Consider the following 15,642-nt stretch of genomic DNA (forward strand, 5'->3'; position numbering starts at 1 on the left):
AAGGAGAAGCTTAAGACTGCCAAGGAGAAGGCTGCGTTTGCCCAAAATAAAATTGAAGACTACTGATGCTACCGTATCCCGGCTGACTGAGCGGGAGATGACTTTGGAAAGCCAGCTCAACGCCGCACAAGGTCGGGTGGTCGCTTTGGAGAAGGAACGTGATGCGGCCGTCTCGTCAGCTAAGGCCTCTCAAGCTGAGGCTGAGGGGCTGAAGAAGAATCATAAGGAGGTCAGAGAGCAGGGAAAGAGCGCGATCTTCATGACTGAGGAGGCTCTCAAGGCTCAGGTGAAGATCGTGGCTCCCGATTTTGACACGTCGGCAATTGGGGTTTTCAAAATGATAAAGGATGGCAAGATTATCGACATGCCCAGAAAGTGAACTCCTGTATCTTATGCTTTTGCATGGATTTGTGGTTTTGTTATAGAACTTATGAAACAAATTATGTTATACTTTGTTAGCCGCTTGGTCAGCTTGTGATTATCGTCTTTATCAGACGGTGTATGCTTGTTGCTCGTTTACCATTATGTTGGTATCTTTGGCGAAGCCATGTCGTTGCTTTACTATTATCGCGGCCGTTTGTTATAGCTTTAATTTGGTTGGCTCCCGGAGTGATCAGTCCCGGGGCGCCGTATTCGTTATGAGGAACATGTTGTCGTGGGATGCATAAAAGGTGAAATTTGTTAAGTAAATATTAATCAACAGTTAAACAGGTCTATAGCCATGGTAAGCGTTTAACAATAGTAAATCATTGAGCTCATCAAACCGCCTAGCCGGCGTGTCTGAGTTAGGAATAAAATCTTCTCAAGTTACCTGCATTCCATGTTCACGGGATTTCCTTATCGTCGAGCTTCCCCAATTTGTAGGCGTCTTTGCCGAGCACTTCTTTTACCCTGTAGGGGCCTTCCCAGTTTGTCGCCAGTTTTCCTTCCCCTTGGGTCGGTAGCCCTATGTCGTTGCGTCGCAAAATGAGGTCATTTTTTCCAAACTCTCTCCTGAGCACTTTGGCGTTGTAGCACAAGGCCATTCTTTTGCTTCAGTGCTACTTCTGTCAAATGGGCCATCTCCTTGGCCTCATCCACCAGGTCCTTCTCCACTGCTTCTTCTACTCCCTTCAGAAGTAACCATGGGCTCGGCTTGCTGATTTCCATGGGTATCATCGCGTCCACCCCATACGTCAGGCGGAAGGGGGTTTCTCCTGTGGAGGACTGCTCGGTTGTACGGTAAGACCAAAGGACCGAAGCGAGTTCGTCGGCCCATGCACCTTTTTTATTATCCAGCCGCTTCTTGAGGCCCAGCAAGATGACCTTATTTGCGGACTCGACTTGCCCATTTTTCTGGGGGTGCTCTACCGAAGAGAATTTCTGTTTTATACCAGACCGATGAGAAATTCTATGAACTTCTTGTCAATAAATTGCGTCCTGTTGTCTAAGATGATGACCTCCGGGATGCCGAATCTAGTTATCACCTACCTCCACATGAATTTTCTACAATTGGATGAGGATATGCAGGCTAGTGGTTCGACCTCTATCCATTTGGTGTAGTAGCCGATGGCAACTATGAGATATTTGACTTGCCCCGAGCCAACCTGGAAGGGTCCCAAGAGGTCGACTGCCCATTGTGCGAAAGGTCGGGAGGACGTCAGTAGACTTAGTTCAGAAGCCAGTGCTCTGTGGAAGTTAGCGTTCTCTTGACACTTGACGCATTTCCTTACGAATTTTTTGGAGTCTTTCATCATCGATGGCCAGTAGTATCCAACTCGGATGAGCTTTCTCGCTAGGGCTTTGCCCTCGATATGGTGGCCGCAGCACCCCTCGTGGACTTCTCTGAGAACATAGTCCGTCTGGTCGGATGCAGGCATTTCAATAGACGTTGGCTGAATCCCTTTTTAAATAGTTATCCCTGTATGGTCGCATATTTGGTTGCCTCCCTTCTCAACGCTTTGGTTGTCCTGTCATCGTCGGGGAGTCTACCGTTTTCCAGGAAATCAATGATAGGGTCCAACCAAGAGGGGCCTAACTTTCACACGTGGAGGGTAACCGCTGGTTCCTTTACCATGCCTTGAATAAGAGATCGGTTGCCGACTCCCAGTTTCGTGCTTGCTAGCTTAGACAGGAGGTCCGCCCGTGCGTTCCTTTCCATTGGGACATGTTGGATCGTGACCTCTTCGAACTGCTTGCTCAACTCTCTAACCTTCTCCAAGTACTTTTGCAATAGCGAGTCTCTGGCTTGGTAGCTTCCATTTACTTGTGAGGTAATGACCTGTGAGTCGCTACACACCTCCAGCCTTATCGCCCCGACTTCCCGAGCTAAGGTTAGGCCTCCCAAGAGGGCCTCGTACTCTGCTTGGTTGTTTGACACAGGAAACTCGAACTTGGTTGATTGTTCGTATATGACCCCAGCTGGGCTTTCTAAGATGATCCCGGCACCCCCCGGCGTTTGGTTGGAGGCCCCATTTACATGGAGCCTCCACCGTACGCCCGCTTCTTTGGTTGGGTCCCCTGTTACTTCCACTAGGAACTCTGCCATTGCTTGCGCCTTAATCGCATGTCGGGGCTCATATTGTAAGTCGTACTGGGAGAGCTCAATGGCCCAAGTCATCATTCTTTCCGCTAAATCGGGTTTTTGGAGCACTTGACGGATTCTTTGGTCCGTTCTTACGATGATCTGGTGGCCTTGGAAGTATTTCCTTAGTCTACGGGAAGAGGTCAGGAGTGCCAGTGCCAGTTTCTCCAATTTGCTATACCTTGGTTCTGCTCCGTGCAGCGCTCTACTGACAAAGTAAATCGGCTGCTGAGCCTTCCCTTCTTCTCGCACCAAAACCGCGGCAAGCGCTTCCTCCGTTATGGCCAGGTACAGGTAGATTGGTTCTCCGACCTTAGGCTTCCCGAGTACCGGGGGTTCTGCTAGGATCTCTTTGAAGTGTTTGAACGCTTCCTCGCACGCATGAGTCCATTCAAACGCTATCCCTTTTCTCATTAGATTGAAGAAGGGCAGGGCCTTTGCTGTCGACGCTCCGAGGAATCGGGACAGCGCGCTGAGCCTTCCCGCCAGCCTCTGGACATCTTTAACACAGCCCGGACTTTTCATTTGAAGTATCACTTGGCATTTTTCAGGGTTGGCTTCCACCCCCCTTTGGGTTTTCATGAATTCTAGGAACTTCTCGGCCTCCATGGCAAAGGCACACTTGAGCGTGTTGAGCCTCATGCCGTATTGTTGGAGGGACAGGAATACGTTCCCCAGGTCGCTCAAGAGGTCCTTAGGCCGGGTGGTCTTTGTAAGGATATCATCTACATAGACTTTCACTGTCTTGCCTATGAGATTGTTGAATATCTTGTTCATTAGCCTCTGGTATGTGGCCCCTGCATTTTTCAGGCCAAATGGCATCACCTTGTAGCAATAGATTCCTCCCGGCGTTATGAACGCTGTTTTATCCTCGTCAGGTCGGTGCATCGGTATCTGATTGTAGCCGGAATAAGCATCCATGAAGCTCAGATATCGGTACCCCGCCGCCGCATCAATAAGTGCATCAATGTTAGGAAGGTGGTAGCAAGGTTCTGAAAACCGAACCGGTCATCGAACCGCTCTATGTACTGATTCACTGGTTCATAGGTTCAACCGGTCCGACCGTAGTTGAACCGTAAAAACCGTTTTATAATAAAATAATAAATAAAATATAAATAAGCACATAAAAATATAATTATAGTCTAATCTAAACTTGAAAATATCATTCAAATTAAAAGTACTACATAAACCAAATGTTATAATCTCATTCAAATACAAATTCAAAGTTCAAAAGTCAACAAACAAACAACCAAACATAACATAGCAGCATCAAAATGAGCCAAATTTGTCATCAACCATCAAAATCCTCCATAATTTGTTGCAGATTTGGATCATTGATTTCATCACCTTCATTTCCACTACTTGGACCAGAAAAAGCAAGTGGTGCAGCATAAAATGTACTAGTACTACCACCACCACCACCTTGATCTAAATCAACATCAATCTCATCTAAGAAAATATAATCATATTTTTGTATTATGCAAGTATCATAGATGTAGTAAATCACACCGGTAAGCAGGATAAGGAAAAATGATCCCAGTACTGATCCTGCATTCATCAAAACTCCATCTTTAGAAAATTTTCACATTTACTTGCTTTCAGGCTAATTAATAATGATACCAAGAAAAGCATTAAAAAAAAAGAGAAGGCATAATGAAGTGAAAACTAACCTGTTGTTACCAGAGCTGTTGATGGTCCTGCAACTACACCAGTAAACTTAGATCATGCAATCACTTGAAAAAGCAATAACCCTGAATTTGTTGAACAAGTTAAAAGGTACATAAAGCTAGTCGGAATCATGGACTGATTCATTGATTTGGATGTCTAATGTTTTCATGAAATTCATCTACTTGCTTCAATTATTTGTTAATAAACATCTAAGAAAGAATCTACTCCAAAACAACAAGAGTCAAGCTTAATTAAATTGGCTATTAGTCATGTCAAATGCAACAAAATGAAAAAATAAAATAAAAAAATAAGCTACCTTTATGGTTGTCTAAACAACTGAATTCATTCTTTGTACTATTCCAACTACACGTGTTCCCTTTTGATTCACAGTAATCTCAACTCTCAAGTTCACAACAAATGAACATTGAACAAACAACATCCAAATTCCAAAATCAGAGTATACAAACAACATCTTAGGTTCAAAAAATTCATAATTCAATTCACAAAATCATCTCTCAAAACCAGAGTATACAAAACGTCAAAACCAGAGTTCACAATGACAAAATCATGTCACAAAATCAGAGTTCACACAATCAGATTTCACAAAATCAGAATTCACAAAATCAATTCACAAAATTAATTCATATTTCATCACAGAATTAGTTCATAATCATATTTCATCACAGTTTCATGACTTCATCAGAGTTCAGTCAGTTCACAGAGTTGATATCACTATATCAGTTCATAACAGTTTCAGAGACTCAGAATTTCATCAAAATTCTTTGTTCACAGAGTTCACAGAGTATCAGATTTCATCACAAAATCATGTTCATAAATCATAACTAAATTAAAAAATAAAAATTACCTGGAAATGAGGACTTCAGTTCTTCAACGCTGCTGACGCTTCTCTATTGCTTTCTCTCAGAGGCAGACGCTGACGGCAAAGTGGCTGAGGGCGCGACGCTACTGAGGGCGCGACGCTGCTGAAGGCACGATGGAGGCCGAGGGCGCGACGCTGCTGAGGCTGCGAAGCTGCTGAGGTCGCGACAGAGGTGAGTGCGTTGAGGGCTTCAGGCGTTCTGTCTCTCACAGTGGTGGCCGGTGGGTCGTGGTGGGTCGTGGCCTGGTGGCCTCGTGGGTGTTGTTCTGTGGGAGTGGGAGTGTGGGTGTGGGACGCTGAGGCTGGAGTGAAGCACGAAGACGAAACTGACGAAGGAGAAAAGGGAATTAGAGCTTCCCACATTGCAAAACGACGGCGTTTTGCTGTCAGGTTAAAAAACCGGCCGGGTCCCGGTTCGGTTCGACTGACCGGTAACCGGCCGGTTCGTCGGTTCAATGTCGGTTATCAAATTCTGCGGTTTCCTTTGTTGACCAAACCGCTTTAGCGTCCGGTTCACGGTTCGACCGGTTCGAACCGGTTTTCAGAACATTGGGTGGTAGCAGTCCTTGGGACATGCTTTGTTGAGATCGGAATAGTCGACACACATCCTTCATCTCCCATTGTGCTTTTTTACCAGGACTACATTTGACAGCCATGTCGAGTAGTCTAGTTCTCGGATAAAACCTGCTTTTAGGAGGCTGGCCGTCTGCTTGACCACCTCCTCTGCTCTTTCTTGCGACATCTTCCTTCTCCTTTGAGCCACTGGTCGGGCTTTTGGCTTGACGGCCAGGTGATGTGACATGAGCTGGGGGTCTATTCCTGGCATATCGGCTGGTGTCTAGGCAAATAGATCACCATTGGCCCTGATCATTTCAACCAAAGGCTCTTTCAATTGATGTGGGAGGTTTCTGTTTACGAACGTGAACTTCTCCTCCGTGTCCCCAACCCTAAACTTCTCCAGGTCTTCCTCTGGTTCGGGTCTGGGCTTGTCGCCGACCCTGGTGTCCAGGTCGGCGAGGAACACCCCTGACGCTTCTTTAGATTTTTTCCTTAATGAAAGGCTGGCGTTGTCGCAAGAGACTGCCGTTTCCAAATCTCCTTTTATGGATCCTACAGATCCCTCATTAGTGACAAACTTCATTACCAACAGCTTCGTGCTGATCGCTGCCCCAAGATCGTTAATGGTTTTCCTCCCTAGGATGATGTTGTAGGCTGTGGAGTCTCGTAAGACTACGAACTCAGCCATTATCGATCTTCTCCCCTGTCATTGTCCTATGTAGACCGGCAAGGAGATTATCCCGTCCGGCTTGATGAAGTGGTTGCCTAGCCCTACGACACCGTGCTGGTGAGTTGTTAGGTCGGCATCCCGTAATCCCAAGGCATCGAACATGTTGCGGAACATAATATTCGAGTCCGCCCCCGTATCCACAAAGATCCGTTTAATGAGGCCGGTTCCTACTCTAGCCATGATGACCATGGGGGGCTTTCCGGGACCTCGTCGAACCACCGGTCTTCCGGACCGAAAGAAATGGATGGAAGCCTTTTGGAGCTTCGCGCAGACGAGGAGGAGACCGCCAGGACTTTGGCATCTTTCTTGTGCGCCGATCTCGACCTTGGAGACGTGTTCCTTGCGGTTACTACATTCACCACGATAAGGCCGTGGTTGTCATCCTCTGGCTCCTATCGTCGCTTCACCATCTGGGCCTTATCTTCCCCATCACGGTCACGGTTCCGTCTCCTCGGCTCCCTGATGAGGTGGGAGAATTCGGCTAGTTTTCCATCCCTGATCGCTTGTTCTAGTGTGTCCTTCAGGTCGAAGCAATCCTGTGTCTTATGTTCGTAGCCCTTATGGTAATCACAGTATAGGCTCTTGTTCCCCATGGTTCGGTCCTTCAGAGGTCGGGGCTTCGACAAGATTCCCTTCTCGGCTATCTGCTGGTAAACTTCTATGATCGGGAGGGTGAGGGGAGTGTAATTGGTGAATTTTCCGATGCGAGGAAACAGTCTGGGTGTCTTGCTCGGACCACCGTCTCTGGCGTGTTCCTTCTGCCTTTCTCCGTTACCGTGCTGCCGGGGTTGATTGTGAGAGGGCTGTTGCTTGTTGGCAGCCACAACTTGACTGACTTCCTCATCATTAATGTATTCCTTGGCTACGATTTGGATCTCTTGCATCGTCCAGACCGGCCTCGTGGTGAGGTGCTTTCTGAAGTCCTCGTTAAGGAGTCCGTTCTTCAGACAGAGACTGGCCACCGAATCAGTTAACCCCTCGATCTCCAAGAACTCATTGTTGAACCGGTCTAGATATTTTCTGGTCGGCTCGCCGGTCCTTTGAGTCACACCGAGCAGATTGATCGGCTGCTTTGCCTTCGCAATTCTGGTGGTGAACTGTGCTAGGAAGGCACGGCTAATATCCGAGAAGCCGGCCACCGAGCCCTGCGGGAGGCTGTTGAACCACCGTATCGCAGGCCCTGGCAAGGTGACCAGGAAGGCGCGGCATCTGACTTTGTCTCCTACTCCCTTCAGTTTCATCCTGGCCTCAAAGGCCGTGAGGTGCTCCTGCGGGTCTTGGGTTCCGTCATACCTCATGTTCGTTAGTTTGTCAAAGTGCTTTGGCAACCGGACCTCGACGATTGAACGATGGAATGGGGTTGCGCCCATTATCACGGGTCGCAGTGTTCCCCCAGATCTTTCTCCGCCGCTTTCACGATCTCACCTCGTGGCGCGCGCCCCTTACCTCGGGCGTAGATGATTGTGTCATTTCGTCTTCTCGGATATTCATGATCTTCGCAGCTACTTCCCGATTCCGATCTTGAGGCGGGAGTGTGCCGCGATCGACTTCGATGGGAGGTTCTTCCTCGGCTTTCAAGAGATTGGGAGTAGTCGGGGTCGGAAGTTTGCTGACGATGTTCCTGATCCACTAGTTGTCGCTCCAGATTCTGCACCCTATGGCGTCGTTCTTGCATTATCCTAGCGCTATCACAACCAGTTCTCCCGAAGGGGCATCTTTCTTGGGCCCCTCGACTGCGGCTCGGTACGTCGCGGGGGGATCTCAGTCGCTCCCGTGGGGAGGCGACGGAGGCTTCCCTCTCAAGGCCCGCCGTGTGGCCATGGTCCCCTGGACCTTGCACGATGTCCATTCAGGCGTCCCCACAGACGGTGCCAATGTTCGGCAGTTCGGGTACCGGACAGTTCGGGAAGATCCTCGAGTTGATTGGTGGGGTGTGGCTTGGGATCAGGTCGTGAGGGTGGTGCTGGAACAGACGACTTCCCGGGCTCTGGGTGTAAAAGGGGGTTGTCACCTGCAAAGACACTCCGACGCCCTTGTCAGTTTGGTGTGCAGGCGAAAAAAGGGATAAAGTGGTAGGTGTCGTACCTTGGGGGAGGGCTAGGACCCTCCCCATATATACTGTGTCAGAAGTGGGTCCCACCAGAGAAGTCCCACCTTCTTCGAAGCTTCCTCATACAGCTGTAGCGATGAGCTGTTAAGGACGCGTGTCCGAGTCGATGGCTAAGCAGCTCGCACTCGACCGTTCGGGTCGGGTGGTCTACGTGTCGGGTCGGCCCACAATCAGTTTGGGCCAGGCCGCAACAGTATATTTTTTAAGTGAATTTTACTGTGTCAAATAATGGTTGGAGTCTTAAAAATTTGTGTATAAAAACATGCTAGCTTACAAGAAGGTATCAAAATAATATAATTTTAACGGCCCGTTTTCACTCGGTATAATTATGACCCGAAAGTGTGTAAGTTTCATCTGGTTTAGGGCTAGGTACGGGTCTAACAAATAGGACCAGTATATATTTCGAGTCGGATTTGGGTCATATCAAACCCTATTTTACCCAACCCATGAACACCCCTAGTCTTGGTATTAATAAAATAAACTTTAAAATAATAAGGTAGTATTTTTGGTAGGAGGATCTGGGACCGAGACTGAAAAATTGGAATTAAATTTTTAGTATTACGACATAAAATTTCTGTCCTATTAATACCTCCAAAAAGTAGGAACACAAAAGATTAAAATTTCTGGAGATCGAGACTGAAATTTTAATAACATTTATTTTCAAAAATACCCTTATCCAACTTTTCAAATTCAAAGTCTTACCCACGTACCCTTTTTCCTTTAAAACATGCCTCTTTCTCTTACAACTTATATCCCCACCGCCACCACCAGCACCATCGCCGTGGCAGGACGATCTTGCTGTCGACCTTCGATCACCCAACTTCGCCTCCAGGGCCACTACCACAACCACCATTGACATCAAGTGCAGCACAAACTTCAGCGCAAAAACCACCACACTTACAACTTCTATCTCCGCCCGCATCTCTCTCCCTCCAATGAAGTCCCACACCCTTTCCTCCAACTTCCGTTGGTAGAGGATTGTTCTCAGCTAGTTCTTCTAACTGAGATGGTTGTATAGTGTTTTGACATACTCTAAACAATTTTTTTATTATCCCTAAATATCTTCTAAAATTTATCATAGTGACAACCCTACAACTTGAGCACATATCAAAAGAGGAGAGAAAACAAAAGATTTCTTGTAAATCTAAAGCATTAAGAAACAGAAATTGTCTCTGAAAGCACAAATAAATTAAATTACCAGAAACAAAGAAAAAAAATTAAAACAAGTAATTAACAATAGAGGGTAGTTTACTTCTACAGAAAAATACAAAGATGGAGAGTAAAGGCACAACAGAAGGAAAGGATTAAAGCGACCATGATAAAATGTTTTGGCTCAACATATAGCCATTGAAACAATGTAACATTTTTGACTTTGTTACTGAAAAATATCATAGAAAGAAGACCATACAGAGTAAAAAGAATATTTAAATAATTTTATTTATTTCAGTATTTATATTTATCTTAATTTTTAAATCAAATAGGACACTGAGACATAATTTAATTTTGTACATTTTATACCAAATTTAATATAGACACTTAATTTAGTTTATATCTCTTAATTTTCGTCTCTCAATTTCAATCTTTCTTCTAAATGCAAGCCAAAAATTCTCATAATTTTTAAAATATTATAAATACTTGAAGAAAATGTAATATAAATCATAACCATAATAAGTATCGGGAAAAAAAATTATAACCATAACTCTTTAGAATCTTTCAATATTTATTAAGAATTTATTATTTTTCAAAATATTATGAATGCTTGAAGAAAATGTAATATAAATCATAACTATAATAAGTATCGGGGAAAAAAAAATCATAACCATAACTCTTTAGAATCTTTCAATGTCTATTAAGAATTTATTCTTTTAAAATTCATTTTATTTGATACTACCTTTGCATAATAAAAAAAACTTCACCCTAATTCTACCAATAATATACCTGCCCTGTCCTATAACCTTTTAAATTAATGTTTTTCTATTAACTTATAGAGAAAAGTATTGTTTTTGTCTCTAACGTTTGGGGTAAATTCTATTTGTGTCCCTAACGTTTAAATTATCCTATTTGTATCCCTAACGTTTGTAAAAGTGATTCAATGTTATCCTACCGTCAATTACACATCATGAACGCTTTAGTTTAAGTTTTAAAAATTTCTTCTTGAAGTTAGAATATAAATGTCTAGAATAGATTTGATGATCCACTTTGAAAAATAGCTCATCAAAAGTTGAAACTAATTCCTAAAACATTTACATAATTCACTTTTTTAGGAATATAATTGAATCTAAAACACAAATAGTGGGTATAATATTAAAATCGAATACATTCAGGTGAGACCTAATTGAAAATGAATACATTCAAGTGAGAATAATTGAAAAATATAATCTAATTTGTTAGTATAATTGACAGTAGGATAACATTGAATCACTTTTATAAACGCTAGGGATACAAATAGGACGATTTAAACGTTAAGGACAAAAATAAAACTCACCCCCCAAACGTTAGGAACAAAAACGAAAATTTGCTCAAACTTATATATACACACACCGAAAAAATATGAAAGATATATCTATACCTCGATCTCATTTCGCTCCAAACATAAATTTATCTCAATTAAAATTTGTCTTTGCACGGATTGAATAATTATCCGTCACAATTAAGTTGGATAGACTAAATATCCGAATATATAAATTATCCGTCATCTCTACTTATATTTAAAATGAAAACAAAAAATTTAAAAATATATGAAGTGTTTCATACTACATTCATTTAAACAAAACTTAAAATTGACCTTTTTAAAATCGATATCTTTTTTTATTGTAATGATAAAAAGATAGAATTTCAATCCTAATCATCAGAGTTGTTTTATGTTGATTCAATATAGATATACTGTTTGATGCATTCTCATGGTTGTTTAGTATATCAATCAATAAAACCATTGCAACCAAATTGTCAGCGTAATGCACTACTTGTCACTTTGACAGCGCTATGGCTTAAAGAAAATCAACCAAAAACTTTTCCATTTTCCATTAACAATGATGGTAAAAAAGGAGGCCGAGACAATATTTTAACTTTTAAGAAAAGTAATTTTCAGACATCCAAAAAGAATAAAAAAAATCTCTATCAAAAGTCAACAGAATAGTAAACATGTTTAAAAAGTTTTAAAAGTAATTTTTTTGAGTTTTTAATTTATAAAAAATAGTCGTATTAATATTTAGTACAATTTTTTGAAAAGCTATTAAGGGGCTTATAGAGAAATTAAAAAAAATGACTTCTCTCATAATATTACTATTTTTTGTGCTTATTTAGACGCCATTATTTTGATAACAAAATCTTTTCTTAATGAAAAAAGATTTTTTTTTTAATTTTTTAGTGTGTTTAGTAAATTTCTAGTAGTAAAAGTAAGGGTATGTCTAAAATGAGCTCAATTGAATAAGCCACATTCATATAGACCATTAGATTTTATTAGATAAAAATCAAAGGCTAATATAAAAAAAGAGTATTGATGAACTCTAATAAATATAGAATATCCTAGTACATAAATAAATGCTTTAAATGGCAATACTTTAATACACAATACTTTAAACGGTAACAAAATCTTTTATTCTTAAATAATTAAATATAAAATATATAAATATAAAATATATGAGTATTTTTTATTTATTAAAATTAATTATTATACAAAAATATTTTATAATATTAAAAAATTATATTAAAATAATATTTTATATTACTTAACAAATAATTAGATTATCATATTTAAAATTTATTAACTAACTACTTTTATTAAAGATATTATTATATAATATAATTTTTTATAAAAATATAATTTATTTAAAATATTATATAATATATATAATACATAAAAATATTAATTTTTTTAATTTTTTTTAAAAAACAGAATAAATAATATAATTTTAAATACATACCTAAATAAAAAAATTAATATTTTCATATATTATATATAAATTTTTTAAATTTTACTTTTACAAATATTTTGATAAAAAATTATATGATATAATAATATATTTAACAAAGTAATTAGTTAATAAATTTTAAATATAATAATCTAATTATTTATCAAATAATATAAAATAAATTTTAATTATTTTATATTTTTATATTGTAGTTTAAAATATCATTTTAATATTATAAAAAAATTGGCATAATAATTAATCTTAATGAATAAAAAAACATATTTTTTGTATTTATTTATTGTATATTTTTTAGAATAAAAAACTTCTACTTTTATATAATAAAATATGTGATAATCTTCTTAATATATATATTAGGGGTGGCAAAATGGGTCGAGTCCGTCGGGCCGACTTGTCGAACCTGCTAAAAAAGATGGATCAGGCTAAGATTTGAAACTTGCCAAATTAAAAAAATTCGCCAAACTCCTAAAATTTTTATGCAAATTTTTTTTATAATATTAAAAAATCATATTAAAATGATATTTTAAATTGTTATACGGTAACAGATTTAATATGTTTTCTGATTTCAATGTTATTATATGATTATAATTATTTAATATATAAAAAAATTACTAGATAGTATATATATTAGAGGTGATAATGCGGGCCGGCCCGCCCCAACCCGTCTCATCCCGCCTAGACTCGCACCATAAACAGAACGGACTGGCCCGCCCTGCCAACTAAAGTGGGTATAAAATGCTAGCCCGTTTGACTTTTAAAAAAAAATAATTAAAATTAACTAAAAAATAATAATTAAAAAATTAAAAACAAATAAAAAATAGCCAAATATAATATAATTTTTTTTACTTTTTTTTTAATTTTTAACTTCAATAAAATTGTTCAAAATAATATTTGTCAATAAAATCATCTTTATTTTAAAAAAATAAGTCACATAATTTGAACATATATACGAAATTGTAAAATAAAATAAATAAAGTCACATAATTAAAACATATATACATAATTTGGTAAATTTTTTTAATTTGACAGGTTTCAAATCTTAGTCTGACCCACCTTTTTTAGCGGATTCAGCGGATCAGACCGACGGATTCGACCCATTTTACCATCCCTAATATATATATATATATATATATATATATATATATATATATATATATATATATATATATGTGTGTGTGTGTATATATATGTTAATAAAAAGATTATCACATATTTTACTATAAACGTAAAATTATTTTGTTCTAAAAAATATAAAATAAATAAATACAAGAAATATAAATATTTTTATTCATTAAAATTAATTATTATACAGAATTTTTTTATAATATTAAAATAATATTTTAAATTACAATATAAAAATATAAATAATTAAAATTTATTTTATATTACTTGACAAATAATTAAATTTTTATATTTAAAATTTATTAATTAATTACTTTGTTAAATATATTATTATATAATATAATTTTTTATTAAAATATTTGTAAAAATAAATTTTATTTAAAACGTTATAGATAATATATAAAAATATTAATTTTTTTATTTAGATATGTATTTAAAATTATATTATTTATTTTATTTTTTAAAATAATAAAATAAAATAAAAAATAATATTTTCATGTATGATATAATATTTTAAATAAATTATATTTTTAAAATATTTTTATGAAAAATTATACTATATAATAATATCTTTAATAAAAATAGTTAGTTAATAAATTTTGAATATAATAATCAAATTATTTATCAAGTAATATAAAATAAAATTTTAATAATTTTATATTTTTATGTTACATTTTAAAATATTATTTGAATATAATTTTTTAATATTATAAAAAAATTTTGCATAATAATTAATTTTAATAAATAAAAAATTTCATATATTTTATATTTAATTATTTAAGAATAAAAGACTCTATTACCGTTTAAAGTATTATGTATTAAAGTATTGTCATTTAAAGTATTTATTTATGTACTAGAATATTCTATATTTATTAGAGTTCATCAATGCTCTTTTTTTATATTATCCTTTGATTTTCATCTAATAAAATCTAATAGTCTATATGAATGTGGCTCATTTAATAAACACATAATTGTTGAGCTCAAAACATCTTTTTTTAGAAGCTGTAATTTACATCTTTTTTTTTAAAGATCTTTTTTCCCAAAAAAATATTTTTCATGTAAAAAATAAATAAAAAGTACTTTTATATCGTTATACCTAAATATAATTGATATCCAAATATAAAATTATTTTTATTTTTTTATAAGATCTTTTAAAAAAAGATAACTCAAAAAAAGATATTTTTTTAGAAACACACCCAAACAAGTCCTTTATCACATTTTTATAAAATAAGTACTTTTAGAATTAAAAACCCAAATACAAAATAACTTATTTATAAGTTATTTTTAATATAATTATTTATTATTTAAATTATTTTTTTAAAAATAGATTAATTAAGCTATTTATCCAAACTAAAAGTAACTCCTTTTATTCTCTTTTAGATTATATCTCTTTTTTGCCGTTAATTTTAGTTTAATACACTCACGTACGCTAGCGCGCACAACCTCAATATAACTGTGATATAACATATAATTTAAGAGTGTTTACAGAGTGGGATGATTTGGGTTTGAAAACAAATAGAAATCGAACCAAATAAAAAGAAAAGGAGTGTTGAATTGGTTTACGAAAATGGATGAAATCAATTTTTATCTTTCACATTATATTAAATCAATTCCTATGGAAACTTATAACTTTGATAGGATTTAAATAAATAAAGGAAGCAAATCCTAAGAAATCTGACAAACAAAAATTAATTTCTGATATTTAAAATAACGTAATATTTGATCTTATCATTAGATTTTTTTTAAACAAAATTACAAACACACTGGATAAATTTGACTTTGAAGTTATTTTAAAACTTAAAATAATTTAATTTAATTAAATTTTTAATAAAAGATGAAAGCAATTCCCGCTAAATGCTAGCAAATTTATCCGGTCCGAAGTTCCAAACAGAATGTTTTATATACAAATTAAATCAACTCCGATCTAAATCTTTTTTGAACACAAAGTTTAGAATCAAAACAAGAAAAAGATAAAGAACTCTGCCACAATACAATTCAGAAAACATGAACACAAACAAATCAACCCATTGTTCTGACCATAAATTTGTTTCTTCTATCAGCAACAACAAGAAAATAATCTCG

The 15,642-nt window shown here is 36.9% G+C and overlaps 1 protein-coding gene and 1 long non-coding RNA gene across 2 annotated transcripts; both read right to left on the bottom strand.

Annotated features, from left to right (window-relative positions):
- Positions 1-3,895: 3,895 nt before the first annotated feature.
- On the bottom strand, positions 3,896-4,745 carry LOC140174940 (uncharacterized). The gene is made up of 3 exons (XR_011865090.1): positions 4,548-4,745; positions 4,234-4,260; positions 3,896-4,111 (listed from the first exon to the last, which is right to left on the bottom strand). It is a non-coding gene; the product is annotated as an uncharacterized lncRNA (long non-coding RNA).
- A 2,046-nt stretch (positions 4,746-6,791) lies between these two features.
- On the bottom strand, positions 6,792-7,769 carry LOC112708863 (uncharacterized). Its single transcript, XM_025760791.1, has one exon. The coding sequence runs from the start codon at positions 7,767-7,769 to the stop codon at positions 6,792-6,794; it is 978 nt and encodes a 325-aa protein (XP_025616576.1).
- Positions 7,770-15,642: the final 7,873 nt, after the last annotated feature.

This window comes from Arachis hypogaea, chromosome 9 (genome assembly GCF_003086295.3).
Source record: "Arachis hypogaea cultivar Tifrunner chromosome 9, arahy.Tifrunner.gnm2.J5K5, whole genome shotgun sequence".
Classification (NCBI taxonomy): Eukaryota; Viridiplantae; Streptophyta; class Magnoliopsida; order Fabales; family Fabaceae; genus Arachis; species Arachis hypogaea.

What these genes read in the sequence shown, in the direction of transcription:
- LOC112708863 (XM_025760791.1), bottom strand. Translation starts at nt 7,769, where the DNA reads ATGGGCGCAACCCCATTCCATCGTTCAATCGTCGAGGTCCGGTTGCCA.